Source organism: Scyliorhinus torazame, chromosome 5, assembly GCF_047496885.1.
Source record: "Scyliorhinus torazame isolate Kashiwa2021f chromosome 5, sScyTor2.1, whole genome shotgun sequence".
In the NCBI taxonomy this organism is placed as follows: Eukaryota; Metazoa; Chordata; class Chondrichthyes; order Carcharhiniformes; family Scyliorhinidae; genus Scyliorhinus; species Scyliorhinus torazame.
Genome location: NC_092711.1, coordinates 209,420,381 through 209,436,636, shown reverse-complemented (window position 1 = coordinate 209,436,636; position 16,256 = coordinate 209,420,381). Strand labels below are relative to the sequence as shown.

The 16,256-nt window shown below is 44.8% G+C and overlaps 1 protein-coding gene across 2 annotated transcripts in view; it reads right to left on the bottom strand.

Annotated features, from left to right (window-relative positions):
* The window catches only part of LOC140420920 (sodium- and chloride-dependent neutral and basic amino acid transporter B(0+)-like), a 160,030-nt gene that overhangs the window by 55,824 nt on the left and 87,950 nt on the right, over positions 1-16,256 (bottom strand). For both annotated transcript variants that reach the window (XM_072505068.1, XM_072505067.1), the window contains exons 10-13: positions 9,276-9,394; positions 5,058-5,157; positions 3,103-3,212; positions 2,295-2,465 (exon numbers count right to left, since the gene is read on the bottom strand). In XM_072505068.1, the coding sequence (XP_072361169.1) occupies positions 2,295-2,465; positions 3,103-3,212; positions 5,058-5,157; positions 9,276-9,394 (500 nt within the window). The remainder of the gene's footprint in view (positions 1-2,294; positions 2,466-3,102; positions 3,213-5,057; positions 5,158-9,275; positions 9,395-16,256) is intronic.

The following is a 16,256-nucleotide window of genomic DNA, read 5'->3' as shown; positions in this document are numbered from 1 at the left end:
TGACATTCACTGATCATCCCTGTTCTTGATGACTGACATTCACCGATCATCCCTGTTCTTGGTGACTGACATTCACTGATCATCCCTGTTCTTGATTACTGGCATTCTCCGATCATCCCTGTTCTTGATAACTGACATTCACCGATCATCCCTGTTCTTGATGACTGTCATTCACCGATCATCTTTGTTCTTGATGACTGACATTCACCGATCATCCCTGTTCTTGATGACTGACATTCACTAATCATCCCTGTTCTTGATGACTAACATTCGCCGATCATCCCTGTTCTTGATGACTGACAGTCGCTGATCATCCCTGTTCTTGAAGACTGACATTCACTGATCATTCCTGTTCTTGATGACTGACATTCACTGATCATCCCTGTTCTTGATGACTGACATTCGCCAATCATCCCTGTTCCTGATAACTGACATTTACTGATCAACCCTTTTCTTGAGGACTGACATTCACTGATCATCCCTGTTCTTGATGACTGACATTCACTGATCATCCCTGTTCTTGATGACTGACATTCACTGATTATCCCTGTTCTTGATGACTGACATTCACTGATCATCCCTGTTCTTGAAGACTGACATTCACTGATCATTCCTGTTCTTGATGACTGACATTCACTGATCAACCCTGTTCTTGATGACTGACATTCACTGATCATCCCTGTTCTTGATGACTGACATTCACTAATCATCCCTGTACTTGATGACTGACATTCGCCGATCATCCCTGTTCTTGATGACTGACATTCACTGATCATCCCTGTTCTTGATGACTGACATTCACTGATCATCCCTGTTCTTGAAGACTGACATTCACTGATCATTCCTGTTCTTGATGACTGACATTCACTGATCAACCCTGTTCTTGATGACTGACATTCACTGATCATCCCTGAGCTTGATGACTGACATTCACTGATCATTCCTGTTCTAGATGACTGACATTCACTGATCATCCCTGAGCTTGATGACTGATGTTTACTGATCATGCCTGTTCTTGATGACTGTCATTCACTGATCATCCCTGAGCTTGATGACTGACATTCACTGATCATCCCTGTCCTTAATGACTGACATTCACTGATCATCCCTGTTCTTGATGACTGACATTCACTGATCATCCCTGTTCTTGATGACTGACATTCACTGATCGTCCCTGAGTTTGATGACTGACATTCACCGATCATCCCTGTTCTTGATGACTGACATTCACTGATTGTCCCTGAGCTTGATGACTGACATTCACCGATCATCCCTGTTCTTGATGACTGACATTCACTGATCGTCCCTGAGCTTATTGACTGACATTCACTGATCATCCCTTTTCTTGATGACTGACATTCACTGATCATCCCTGTTCTTGATGATTAACAGTCACTGATCATCCCTGTTTTGATGACTGACATTCACTGATCATCCCTGTTCTTGATGATTAACAGTCACTGATCATCCCTGTTTTGATGATTACCATTCACTGATTATCCCTATTCGTGCTGATTAATTTTCACAGATCATCCCTGTTTCTGGACTGACATTCACTGATCACCCCTGTGCTTGATGACTGACTTTGGCTTCGGGTTAAGCAGCAGCTCAATTTTAAAATCTGCAACCTCGTTTTCCTTCCACTTCATTGAGCCTCGCTCTCCCATATCTGAGGAATTTCCTCCTGCCCCAACGCTGCAAATATCTGCACTTCGCTCAATCTGGCCTCATGAGCTTCCCCTGTTTTAATTGCTCCACCATTGGTAGCTGTCCCTTCAGCTGTAAAGTCCCTGATATCTTGAATTTCCCCATTGACCTCTCCATCTATTTACCTCTCTTTCCTCCGAAAAGATGCTTCTTAAAGCCTACCTGTTTCACAGTAATTATTAATTTTAATTTTTTTATAAATTTAGTGTGCCCAATTCATTTTTTCCAATTAAGGGGCAATTTAGCGTGGCCAATCCATCTACCCTGCACGTCTTTGGATTGTGGGGGCGAAGCCCATGCAAACACGGGGACAATGTGCAAACTCCACACGGACAGTGGCCCAGAGCCGGGATCGAACCTGAGACCTCGGCGCCGTGAGGCAGGGTGATGCCCTGTTTCACAGTAATTATGATCTTTTGCCCAATATCCCCTTACATATCTCAGTGTCAAATAATGATTTGCAAAATCTTGTGATGCTTAGTACGTTAAAAGGTGTCAAATAAATGCAATTTATTGTAATTGTACAATGAGTCATTGCGATAACTTCACACAAATCCTGTTCCCTAATATTTAAAAGATTTCCTTACCTGACACAAGGTGGCACCCTCAGCTTGGACAACTCTCACAATGGCGACAATGGGGATCCACATAATACAGAAGTTGATCAAACACCAGCCAAGTGCTATTGCCCAGACTGGGTACTCAATAGGTCCGTATGTTGGTGGGGTGAATGTTGTTAACGACCAGATTAAAATTACCTGATTGAAATAATTGTGCAAAAGAAAATTAGATACAAAATGAGGGATTGTCTGCAGTGATTTTCAGCTGAAATCACTCAAATATGTACATTTACTTGAGAGATGGATATATGTGAATGAACCATATAACTATTATGGGTTCAAGAGTGAGTGAAATGCTAAGAGCCTTGCAATAAGCAACTCACCTCTTAACTCTGCAAAGCCTGTCCACCATCCACAAGGCACAAGTCAGGAGTGTAATGGAATACCCTCCCCTTGCCTGGATGAATGCAGCTCCAACAACACTCAAAAAGCTTGACACCATCCAGGACAAAGCAACCCACTTAACTGGCACCCCTTCCATAAACATTCACTCACTCCACCACCGATGCTACAAGATGCACTGAAGGAACTCACAGAGCCTCGTTAGACAGCGCCATTCAAAATCATGACCGCTTCTATCCAGCCGCCGGAAGTTCCCCGACAAGTTACCCACCATCCTGCCAATGGGTCAAAATCCCTTCCGAACAGCACTTTGGGTGAACCTACATGGCGTGGCCTGCTGTGGTTCAAGAAGACAGCGCACCATCACCTTCTGAAGGGCAATTAGGGATAGGCAATAAATGCTTCTGAATGAATAAAGATCAAATCTCCTTACTGCGAGCAAACACGGAGAGATAAAAATCCAACATCCTCTCCACCAGAGCCAGAAGAGCCAATTCCTTTTGCCAATCATCATCTCAATGTCCTTGATGAATCTATTTACCCCTGTGAACAACAAGAAAGCAGAGAGACACAAACACTTGGTTTTACTTGGACAGGGTGTCACTGATGAACAGGTTGAAATCTGCTGGCATTTCAAACAAGGTGAATAAATGCTCTTCTGTCAACAATCTGAACAGACACAAAGGTAATTGCAACCACGTTGATGACGTGAACCTGCCCTGTTGCCCCAACTGCCTTGATAATTGGGAAGAACTGGCAACTGAGTCAAGTGGCAAAAAACCCAAGAGTGAAGACATTTCAGCAACATCATCATCGGCAATTAACAGGGGCAAAAAAAACACTGCAGCCAGATTGACACCAACAGCAAGCAGCTGTATCCCAGCATGAGCAAAAGCACTATGGTGATGGCATTTCCGATGTTGACATGTGGAACCAAATAGGACGGAGTTTTGAGAATTTTTACTGGAACTGTGCTTTCTTCTCTCAGGCGTGACTGAGTCTGTTAGAATTCTTACCCTGAATTGCAAGTTCCAGGTTTTGAGCACAAAAATCAAAGTTGTCACTCCAGTGCGGCAGGCTGTCAATGGGGCTTCCTTCCTAAGCACCCCAGCAACACCCCTGCCCACCACCACCGGGCTACCCATGACGGGAGTTCGCCATCGGCAGGACCATAAGATCCCGCCAGGGAAAACGGACAGAGACTTCCGGCTGTGGTCTTTTGTATGACACATGACACATTAAACCTTGACCCACATCTGCTTGGTAGACTGGCATGGCATGATTTTGAAGAAGAGCAGGGTAAGTATTCCTGGTCACCTGACCAATAGTTATCCCTCAATCAACATCAGACAACACATTAACTCATCATTACCACATTGCTATTTGTAGGAGTTTGCTGAGTTCAAATTGACTGTCATGGTTATCATGGGCGGGATTCTCCGACCCCCCTGCCGGGTTGGAGAATCGGCAGGGGCTGGCGTGAATCCCGCCCCCACCGGTTGCCGAATTCTCCGGCACCGGATATTCGGCGTGGGCGGGAATCACGCCGCGCCGGTCGGCGGCCCCCCCCCCCGGCGATTCTCCAGCCCGCGATGGGCCAAAGGCCCGCTGCTGGAATGCCTGTCCCGCCGCGAGAATCAAACCACCCCTTTTCCCGGCGGGACTAGGTGGCGTGGGAGGGCTCCGGGGTCCTGAGGGGGGCACGGGGCGATCTGGCCCTGGGGGGTGCCCCCACGGTGGCCTGGCCCACAATCGGGGCCCACCGATCCGCGGGCGGGCCTGTGCCGTGGGGGCACTCTTTTCCCTCCACCTCGGCCACAGTCTTCACCATGGCCAACGCGTAAGAGACAGCCCCCCCCCCCCGTGAATGCGCGGGGATGACGTCAGCAGACGCTGATGCTCCCGCGTATGCGCGGACTTCCGCCGACCTTCCTTTCGGCCCCAGCTGGCATGGTGCCAAAGGCCTTTCCCGCCTGTCGGCGGTGTGCCAACCACTCCAGCGCGGGCCTAGCCCCTAAAGGTGAGGACTTGGCCCCTAAAGGTGCGGAGAAATCCACACCTTTGGGATGGCGCAAATCCGGAGTGGTCATGCCACTCGTATCCTGACGGGACCCCCCGCCCCGCCGGGTAGGGGAGAATCCCGGCCCATATTTCAATAATGCTTCATTGACTCTAAAACATTTTGGTATGTCCAGTAGTCACGTAAAGTACGATATACATACAAGTGTTTATTTTTCTTTCCAACTAAGGAAAAAAATTTAATTCCCATCCTGGACTATAAATATCACCCTATGGAATTTCCATAAGTTTTCTGAAGAGACGTGAACACCCACACAATCATTGTTTAATGTTTTTCTTTGCTTTAGTGCTTTTTCTTGTTCTACTTACCATAGATCCAGCTCAGACTGATGAGTTCCAGCAGAGCGATTGTAATGAGGACCCATCCAGTACAGAAATAATCGATTAAACTTAACCAGTAAACCCCAGCCTTAAGGTAAATGGAAAATTAGAAAATGTAATTGGGGAAAATAATAACATTCAAAACAAGAGATTGATGGAACATAAAAAAATAAATTTTGTCTCAACTACAAAACATCCCATTCTACCGTGTCTGCTCATTTTCTTCCCCTTATTTCTTTAAGTTCTGGAATCAATTCTGCCCCTCTTCAATTTTTGAATATCCTTTCAGACAAGGAGACCAGAATTACACGCAGTACTCCAGATGTGGGCTGGGATTCTCCGGCCTTTGCGATTCACATTTCCCACAGCAGCACACCCCCACCCATGGGTTTCCTGGTGGCATGGGATGGCTTCAATGGGAAATCCCATTGACAAGTGGCGGGAATATAGAATCCCACAGCTAGCGAACAGCGCGCCGCTGGGAAACCCGTGACTGGGAGACTGGAAAATCCAGCCCGTGATCTCACTCGGGTCAAATATCTCTGGATTTATATTGTATGCTCCCTGCAATGCAGTTCAATACTCTGTTTCCTGTCTTAACAGCCTGGGAACATCGTGGAATTACACATTACTCACACAATAATGAAAAGAAGAACAGCTTATATTGATATATCACCTTTATTGTAATTAAATGCTGCAAGGCACTTCAAAGCACCCAACATCTATCTCTCCTTTCTCAATATCTCAACTACATCTATCAAAGTCCCTTGAGCAGAAACTGAATGGACTAGCTATACAAATATTGTGGCTACAAGAGCAGGTCAGAGGATCTGAATCCTGCGATGAGTAACTCACCTCCTGACCCCTCAAAGCCCATCCTTCTTCTTCAAGGCACAAGTCAGGAGTTGAATGGAATACTCTCTACTTGACTGGATAAGTATAGCTCAACCAATACTCAGAAAGCTTGACAAACAAGGTTACCCGGTTGATTGGCACCCCATCTACAAACATCACTCCTTCCACCATCGACACACAGTGGCAGTGGAGTGTACCATCGACACGAAACAAGGAACTAACCAAGACACCATAGACAGCAACCTCCAAGCACATGACCTCAACCATCTAGAAGGGCAAAGGCAGCAGGCACATGGGTGCACCACCAAGTGAAAGTTCCCCTCCAAGTCACTCATCATCCTAACTTGGAAATGTATTGCCATGCTTCATTGTCAATGGGTCAAAATCCTAGATTTCCCTCCCTATCAGCACTGTTAGTGCACCTATACACCATGGACTGCAGCAGTTCAAGAAGGCAGCTCACCACCACCTTCTCAAGGGCAATTAGGAATGGACAGTAAATGCTGGCCTAGCCAGAAACAGCCACAGTCCTACAAATGAACATAAAAAAAATTAATTTAGCACAAACCCCTCATCAACTTTCCCTCTGCTGAATCTCACATTCCATTTCTCTTTATTAAATTGCATCTTTTCTGGCTCAATCAACATATATTGCTCCATTATGATGGGCAAATGCAGCACCAGTTTAGAGTCCTTATTGATGAGGGAGGCCATTTAATCCTTATTCATTCAACCAATAAGGGTTTAGTGAACATCCTGCCTGTAGAGTCTGATTGTTCCTTCAATAATTTCAAAGCTTTTGCCTCTAATGCTTGATTAAGAAATTATTTCCACATGTCGTCACATGTTGTGTGTTAAAAATTTCCTGATGCCAGTTGTAAAATTACTTTTCCTAGTTTGAAGCCATGCTTTCTAGTTCCATAGTTTAACTATTTTTAACATATTTACAAGAATTATATTCCTTTCTAAAATCACCTCTCGGTTGCCTGATCTCTGGATTGAGATGCCAAATTTCTCCAGTCTTTCCTCATATATCAAAGCCCTGACTCTGAGGGTCAGTCTTGTGGCTCTTCTCATCGCAGACTCCAGTGTTTGAATGTCCGTCTCTCTGGTTTGGAAGAACTGGATGCAGTGGTCAAGATGGAGTCTAATCAGAGCACTGAAAGTGTGATGATCACCTCTCTGATTTATATTCGACTGTTTTGGTGATGTAGGTGAACAGCCTTTGTGAATTTGTTACAGCTGCTCTCAGGACTCCGTCAACCATCTTAAACATTCACTCCCTCCACAGTAACTTCCCAGCAGTATTTTCTATATCCATATTCCCGAGAAGAACAAGGCCAGCAAGCATACAAGAGTACCATCAGCTACACGTTCCTGTCAGAGTCACACATGGCCCTGACATGAACGAGATTGCTATTCCTTCAGTATTACTGAGCCGAAAGCTTGTGTTATGGGCCAGTGTTTAGAGAACACCAAAGTGTATCATGGAGTTCACCTGACCCACAACTTTTAATAAATTGTGGTATGGGGAGCACACGACCCACTCTACAGGAATGGTACAGCAGAAATGGGAAAGTATTTTTGAAAGCAAAACAATGTTTATTCTATGAACTCAAGATAATCTTTTTTAAAACATACAGTGGACATCTTAGCAACCATTAATTCAAATACAACCCCCAAAGAATACAACACTAAGTAATCCTTTGAGCTTTCCTTTTAACATCCATAAGACTTAAGCACCTTTTAGCAGAAGCACATTAGGTTCACACTCGCTCCTAAGAACATTTATAATTTTGAATTCACCAAATGATCAAGAGGTAGTCTTTTCATGGCAGAGAGATCAACAGTACACCTGCTCTGTCTGGCTTCAGCTCCAACACTGAAAACAAAACTAAAACACACCCTGCAGCAAACAGCCTAAAACAAAAGTAAAAAGCTGACAGACAGCCCAGCTCCACCCACATTCTGACATCACTGCAGTAGTAAACACCCATTTCTTAAAGGTATTCTCACTACAGATATTTATATACACACCCATTTATAACCACCCATTTCTTAAAGGTACTCTCACATGACACTTGGAACATCCTCCCTATCGGTACTGTTTGTGTACCTACGCCACATGGACTGCAGCAAATAATGAAGGCAGCTCTCCACCACATTCTCAAGTGCAATTGGCAAACGGCAATAAATACTGGCCTTACCAGTGATGCCTTCACCACATGATCAAATAGGAACAAAAATCCACACTGGTTGGACATGTTCAATGTTGAGTCTAATACGATTGCTCAGTCTTGTTCGGTTTCTTTCTCGACTGTTGAATGAAAATCGCTTATTGTCACAAGTAGGCTTCAAATGAAGTTACTGTGAAAAGCCCCTAGTCGCCACATTCCGGCGCCTGTTCGGGAGGCTGGTACGGGAATTGAACCGTGCTGCTGGCCTGCCTTGGTTTGCTTTAAAAGCCAGCTATTTAGCCCAGTGTGCTAAACCAGCCCCTTCATCATCATTCATGAAGCATAAGTCCCAACTCCCGAGTTCATTGTCTCCATTACAATGATTGTCTCTGGTTCCTAGTTCTCCTCTCTAGCCTCTCTGTACAAACACCATCCAACATTGGGAATCAAAATGCTTTAATCTCCTTCAGACTGTCTTTGCCTTTTGTATAAGTTATGAGGAGATGTTTGTTTTTCATGTTTGGAAACAGTCATTATTCACAATTGCTGCTCATCTCCTCAGTTATTTTTCTTCTTTACGACTTTTTCTTCACAACTTTTCTCATTCCTCCCTGCCGTTCAGTCTGAGCATGCTGGATTTGGGAGACAATTTCAATCCTTTAAATTTTGTAACGTTTTTTCATATTCCTACACATTGGAGCCCCCAAATGGCAGTACAGCCTTCAATTCTGGCAATGCAGCACTTCATCAATAAGAGTGAACTGTTCACCAAGACAGTGTGTTTAAATCCAAGCAAAGCATTATTTTTAAAAATATATATTTTAAATTTTTTTTCCAATTGAGGGGCAATTTAGCGTGGCCAATTCACTTACCCTGCAATTCTTTGGGTTGTGGGGGTGAGACCCACACAGTCACGGGAGTATGTGCAAACTGCACACGGACAGTGACCTGGGGCTGGGATCGAATCTGGGTCCTCGGCATGTTGAGGCAGCAGTGCTAACCACTGCACCACCGTGCCGCCCCCAAGTGCAGCCTTCTGAGCTGAGGTGAGAGGGTTGTTCAGCTGAGCCAAGCTGACACAGGAACTGAAGTGTACCCGTTGCCATCATTACACTTCTAAGTCATAACCAGGACTGCATACAGAAACGTAACAAATTATGAGAGGACAATTTACCTGTGTTATACAAACAAGACCAAGGAAATAGTATAACAAGCAAGCACCAGTTGTCAAATAAAGGTGCTTTGATCGGAGAAACCTGGGGAACTGGTCCAGCAGGGTTGTTATAACCAATTCTGATGAAAGAAAATGTTAAATGAGTTCAGTAATTAATTAACAAGTTAACACAGTCCCAGAGAAACCCACCAAGGGACCAAACTGTGTAAACCAGAGGAACAGATGAGGACAGATTCATCTATCAGTGGGTATTGTTTGAGGCCTGTGAAGAGGGGAATGAAGACAGGACTGGGAGGGAAATCTGAAAGGTCACCGTCGGGTCAGCAAGCCGATGGACTCCTGCCTCCAAATGATCTAAGTGGAATATGTTGTGTTATGCTTCTTCATGTAGCATAAGCTGCTTCCTTGATGTATACTCTGACAAAGGAAGGTTCAGACTTGGAGATAGGTTTAACACATTTATTGAACAGTTAACAATTCTCCTACTTGAGTTCGACTCTCCTGCTAATCGTACTACAGTAACTCAGTCTAACTAGCCAGTCTGCTCTAATCCATGCGATGGGTGTGATGCTTCCGATCTGCCCCTGTCTCTCACTGAGTGTCGCCTGTGAAAAAGAGAAAGAGCAGGTGTGCCCTGTCCTTTGATATGGGTTGCCCCCTTGTGGTAGTGTCACCTCTGGGTGTCTTGACTGCCCATTGGTCGTGTCCTATTCTATGTGTTCATTAGCTGTATGTCTGCATGTCATGATGTCTCTGGTGTTCCCTCTAGTGTTTACTTAGTCGTAGTGTATCTACATTAACCCCTTGTGTATTTACAGTGATGCATATCACCACATGCCCCCTTTTTTCGTGTTACATATTTTCTGTACAGTGTTAAAGAAAATTGAACAAAATAGGTAGATAAGTGATGACATGTACAAATCATGATGACAGTGATGATTATACAATACAAAATAATATGTATGAGTCCAAAGTTCACAAATTTATGTGGTCGAGTGGCTGTCTTGTTTTGTTATTGAGGTGTCGATGTTGATGTTGACATTTCCTTGTGAACGCCGTCAGAATCCCTGTGCTTAAGGAATCAAGAAGTGGTCAAATCACTTCGTTGTCTGATTTGGACTCTTTTTTTTTCTATGCTTGTGGTAGCGATGCAGTATGTCATCTGCCTTGAAAGCTGGTTTGCTTGTTTATAGTGGAGCAAACTCATCTGCCTTGAAAGCTGGTTTGCTTGTTTGCAGTGGAGCAAACTTGAATCGGTGAGATTTGCTGTCATGCCATGGTATGGCTGTACTCTTGCCAGTGTTAGGAGCTGTGCTGTTACATTGTCCTGCATTTTCAGAGTTATACCATGTCGTACCAGTCATTGTTCCAGTGTTGTTGTTTTTGTTGTGCTTGTTGTTGACGTTGGTGTCTTTGGTACGCTTCTTGTTGTTGTCGTTTTTGTAGGTTTTGTTGTTGTGTTTGTTGCGCTCAATGACGTCACCGAGTGGAGAAGTCGAGTCCTTCACAAAGTTACTTGTGTCAGTGTCCTTTGTGGCACCTGCTGTTTCATTGAGCGTGCCGTCTCTGATTCCTTGGCGCTCCCCGTCTGGAGTCATGTCTGGTTCACTTGAATCATCCTTGGCTTGTCGATGCTCCCCGTCTGGAGTCTTTTCTGGTTCACCTGAATCAGCTTTGGTTTCTTGACACTCCCCGTCCGGAGTCATTTCAAATTCACTTGAATCATCTGAGGTGTCTTGATGCTCCCCGTCCAGAGTCAAAACATTCAGGAATGCATTTTCTTGTGGAGAGGCTCGAGTGGATGATGTTTGAATTAATGTGGTGTCACTAGTAACCTCACTTTGATCGTCGTGTGCCTCTGTGCATACTAGCGGAGAACTGTCAGTCTCGCTGTCATGTTGCACATCTTGTGTGTGGGAATTGTGAAGCCTTTGTCTCTTGTCCACATACAGTGGGTAGACCTTCAGTGTCTTCTTGTCAGTTAGTTGAGCTGGGTAGACTGTCAGAGTCTTCTTCTGGTGGCTCAAATAATCTGGGTAGGCTGTCATAGTCTTTTTGTTGTTCACTTGAGCGCGGTAGACTGTCATTGTCGTCTTGCTGTGCACTTGAGCGTGGCAGACTTGCATCGTCTGCTGCTGGTTGCTCAGATAAGGTTGCTAGACCTTCATGGTCTTGTTTATGCAAGGACTGCACTCTGGAGTCTTGTGTTGCTTCCATAGTGGAGTCTGTGTGACAGTCGAGGAGTTTTCTATCTAAGATCTTCCTGATTAGTCGAGGTTGTAAGCTACCAGACAAGGTCTTGTGAATATCTAAAGTAAGGCTCACTATTTGGGAGTTATAATTACAGTATCCACAATGTGCCTTGCGTTCACTACCTTCAGTGTACAGGATAGACGATGACTTAGATGGCTATCTTTTCCTTAACTGCAACTAAATATTTCTAATTCTTGAGAACTGGGCATGGGTAAGTGACCCTTCCGACAGCCTCAAAGGGTGAGAATTTGATGAGCCATAGTTAAATGTCACTCTTATTTATTAAAATAGACATGGATCTGTATGGTAAAATATATATGCAATTTATTTAAAGAAAAAGGGTAATACAAGTATTTTTGGTAAATGATACAGTTTGACAAATACAGGATATATGATGAGTTAGCCTGTGACCTCCCTAACTACATAATTGCTTAAGCTATAAACATCTCATATTTACATCAAACAGTAGCCTCGGAATTCCATACTCACTCAATGAGCAGAACTCTACGAGTCGAGATAGCAGCTTGGTCAGATAAACACCCAGCAATCTCTTAAACAGTTCACCAAGCGAAACTCTATCTTTTGCAGCCTGTGTTTAAATGTTTATATAGGGTTTTCTTACTTCGGGAGTTCTAGGGAGTCTTTTGCAGAGCACCTGCTTCTGAAAAATAGATTGACTCCCCAGTTATTTCGAGTCAAAGAACAGTCTCTCTTGGTTGGCAAGGCCTTAGTTTCAAGGAGGTCTAGCAGGGCACCTGTTCCTAAAGATACTACGTTGACCCCTCCAGTAGCTATCTCCAGAAAAACACCAGCCTCCCTTCTTGGTAAGGCCTCTTGCCAAGCAGTAACCTCCCTTAGTGACAAGCCCACTAGACAAGCAATAGCCTCCCTTAGTTGGCAGAGCTTATTTCCAGAAAAGGCCACTAGACTTAATGAGCTCACTGCATCTGGACTCTTACAAAGATAATGTCTGTAATACTTGTTGAAAAAAATTATTGCGATAAGTAATGGTTTACAAGAGATATATGACTTCATCAGTCATCAGTTTTTAATATAGGGTTAAATACATGATTTAATATAAAATCAGTTCTGATCAGTTTTTAATATAGAGTTAATACATGATTTAATATCAAATAAATTCTGATCAGCTTTTAATAAGAGTGGATACCACCACATCTGTCTACGAGCTCGCTGTGGAGGCTTGTACTGTTCTCGCTGTGGAGTCTGGCATTGTTCCCTGTGTGGAGTCATGCAGTGGTCTCGCTGTGGAGTCAATCTGTGTGCTGTCAACGGAGTCGTGCAGTGGTCTCGCTGTGGAGTCAATCTGTGTGCTGTCAACGGAGTCGTGCAGTGGTCTCGCTGTGGAGTCTTTCTGTGTTCTCTGTGTGGAGACATGCAATGGTCTCGCTGTGGAGTCTGTCATCACTTTCTGTGCGGAGTCGGGGACTCTTTGTGGTGCGTGGACCACTCTCTGTGTGGAGACGGGGACTCTTCGTGGTGCGTGGAGCACTGTTGGTGGTGGGTGGACCATTAGCGTGGCATCAGGCCACTCTCTGTGGGCTTGGACCTCTCTCTGTCTCTTGGCGTCAGGCCGCTCTCTGTGGGCTTGTACCGCTATCTGTCTCTTGGTGTCAGGTCGCAGCAGAATCCTGTACTTCTGGGTTAGGATGTCGTCTGTGCTGGGCTGAGGGTCCTCAAATCCAAAGAACTCGTCCATGTCTGTGTCGGATTATTCACTGTACAACACATCTCGTTGTGGTTCGGATTTGGTACTGAGGTCGCCACGTCCAATGATGAAATTATCGTCTGAGTCGTAGTCTTCAAGGACCATATCGTCACTTTCTGTGTTGGAGCTGTCATTGTGCTCGCGAGGTCCAAAGAAGTAATCAACATCTGAGTCGTAGTCTTCAAGGACCAAATCATTTCTTTGGGCAGTGCTAACTGCTTGTTGCAGGGTTCTGCGGAGGTTACTTTCAGCTACTGGTCGAAGTTCAGGCATTGTGCTGTCAGTCCAGGTGAAAGAATTGTGTTTTCCGGCTTTAAAAGGTTTTTCACTCTTGTGGGACATTTCCCCTTTAAGTGGGTGTGGTCCGGGGCCTCTGATGTCATGACGCTTGTGACGTAGAGCGTAGGAAAGGATTGTGCATGCGCAGATCGCTGTTCCTTTATTTTGCGCCGTTTTCGCAACTGTGCATGCACGGCTTCTCGCGCATGCGCAAAACACTGTTCGCCAGTACGCTTCTTTTGGGTAACTGCGCATGTGCGGCTCCTTTCCCAAGATGGCTGCCAATCAAAACTGCCGTTTTCTGCATTTGCAGGCCTACCTTCGCCTCGTGGTGAGTATTGGCGCCTTTTACCGTTCTCTCTTGTGTTTTCCTCGCAGTATGTTTGAAACTTGTCCAGGACTGTCTGGAAGTCTCTCTTGTCTTGCCCTTTGGAGTACTTGAAGGTCTTGAAGATTTCTGCTGCACTTGCACCCGCAGTGGTGAGCAGAAGCTTTATTTTCTCTGCATCCGCCACGCCATCTAGGTCGGACGCTACCAGGTAGGTCTCAAATCTCTGCCTGAATGCACGCCAGTTTGCACTGAGATTGCTGTGGTACCTGAGCTGCTGTGGAACCGGAATCTCGAACATCTTGCCTGGGTGCTGTTGCTGGTAGTCACGGATATGTTGAGTTGAACTATGTAGATGAAACAGGCACTAACTGGTACCATGTTGTGTTATGCTTCTTCATGAAGCATAAGCTGCTTTCTTGATGTATACTCTGACAAAGGAAGGTTCAGACTTGGAGATAGGTTTAACACATTTATTGAACAGTTAACAATTCTCCTACTTGAGTTCGACTCGACTGCTAATCTTGTTACAGTAACTCAGTCTAACTAACCAGTCTGCTCTAATCCATGCGGTGGGTGTGATGCTTCCGATCTGCCCCTGTCTCTCACTGAGTGTCGCCTGTGGAAAAGAGAAAGAGCATGTGTGCCCTATCCTTTTATATGGGTTGCCCCCTTGTGGTAGTGTCACCTCAATTTGTCTTGACTGCCCATTGGTCGTGTCATATTCTATGTGTTCATTAGCTGTATGTCTGCATGTCATGATGTCTCGGGTGCTCCCTCGAGTGTTTACTTAGTCGTAGTGTATTTGCATTAACCCTTGTGTATTTACAGTGATGCATATCACCGCAGAATACTTGAGCAACAGAAATGGATGTCGACTGGATGGATCTATGAAGCCGCCTTTACCTATTCTTCCATTGGAGCCACTTAAGCCACTTAAGGTCACTGTCATGTTCACAGGCCAGCCTGTAGGAGGGTTACCCTCCACAATGATGATCTGATGCTGTGATAAATCTGTAATCTTTTCATACATCTTCTGAGGATTATCAGAGCTGCAGTCATCCAGGCAAGTGGAGGATGTGCCATCACACTCCTGACTTGAGCCTTGTAAATGGTAGACAGGCTTATGGAAATCGGGAGGTGAGTAACTCACTGCAGAACAACGAACCTCTTGTGTCCAGAGTACTAATATGGTTGGTTCAGGTCAATGGTATCATAATAATGAAGGAGAAACACTAAATTACGCCCAGAAATGTTGAACTTTAACTAAGGCCTGTGAGTTTTGTTTAACTAAGGCCTGTGAGTTTTGTTTACAAGCCAAAGGTTGCTGAGGTTGTGAAGTCAGTCACTGGCTAATTTGCTGGTGATGATACTTGTGATTGACAATGGATCTCCACCCCGTTTCCAGAAAAGGTACTTCTAAAGCACCCTGAAACAAATTGCCATCTCCAGTGAAGACAATGGGACATAATAGGCAATGAGTATAACATAGAACATACATACAGTGCAGAAGGAGGCCATTCGGCCCATCGAGTTTGCACCAACCCACTTAAGCCCTCACTTCCACCCTACCCCCGTAACCCAATAGCCCCTCCTAACTTTTTTTGGTCACTAAGGGCAATTTATCATGGCCAATCCACCTATCTGCACGTATTTGGACTGTGGGAGGAAACCGGAGCACCCGGAGGAAACCAACGCAGACAGGGAGAGAACGTGCAGACTCCGCACAGACAGTGACCCGGCGGGGAATCGAACCTGGGACCCTGGCGCTGTGAAGCCACAGTGCTAATCACTATGCTACCGTGCTGCCCACTCTCATCAAGAGGTAAACTGTGTTTAATGTCCAGACGGATTTGTGGATTTCACCGTCCAGAATATAAAAAAACTGGGATAAAAGGCAGCTGGAGTGCTGCCCCAGTTTGTTGAGTGTGCATGTGTGTTAACCAATTCTGGGCTGTCGAAATGTGTGTGAGGAAGAAACCAGCCAGTGTCAGTGCTCCTGAAAAATCAATTTGCAGGTATCTCTCTCCCTCTCTCTTATTGTTGAAGTAAGCCAAAGAGCACAGCTGAAACCACAACAGCGAATCTTCTCTGACAAGCTGCAGAACACCAGCATCTCAATAATCTAAAAAACAACCATTTACCCGCTGAAGCAGGGATACTGAAATCTCGCATCCTAATGGCTTTAACGCTCAATCACCTACTCCTCACGAGTCAAGGGCTGTTTTGTATACCTTTCTTTTATACTTACTTATTTTGGGCTGAATTCTTATCTCCAATCTGTATGAATGTATCTGCATGTGTTTTAGCATTTTTTTACATTAGTAGTTAATAAACTCACTCTATCTTTAACTCAAGAACACCTGGTTAAATTGGTTCCTTTGAAAACGTAAAT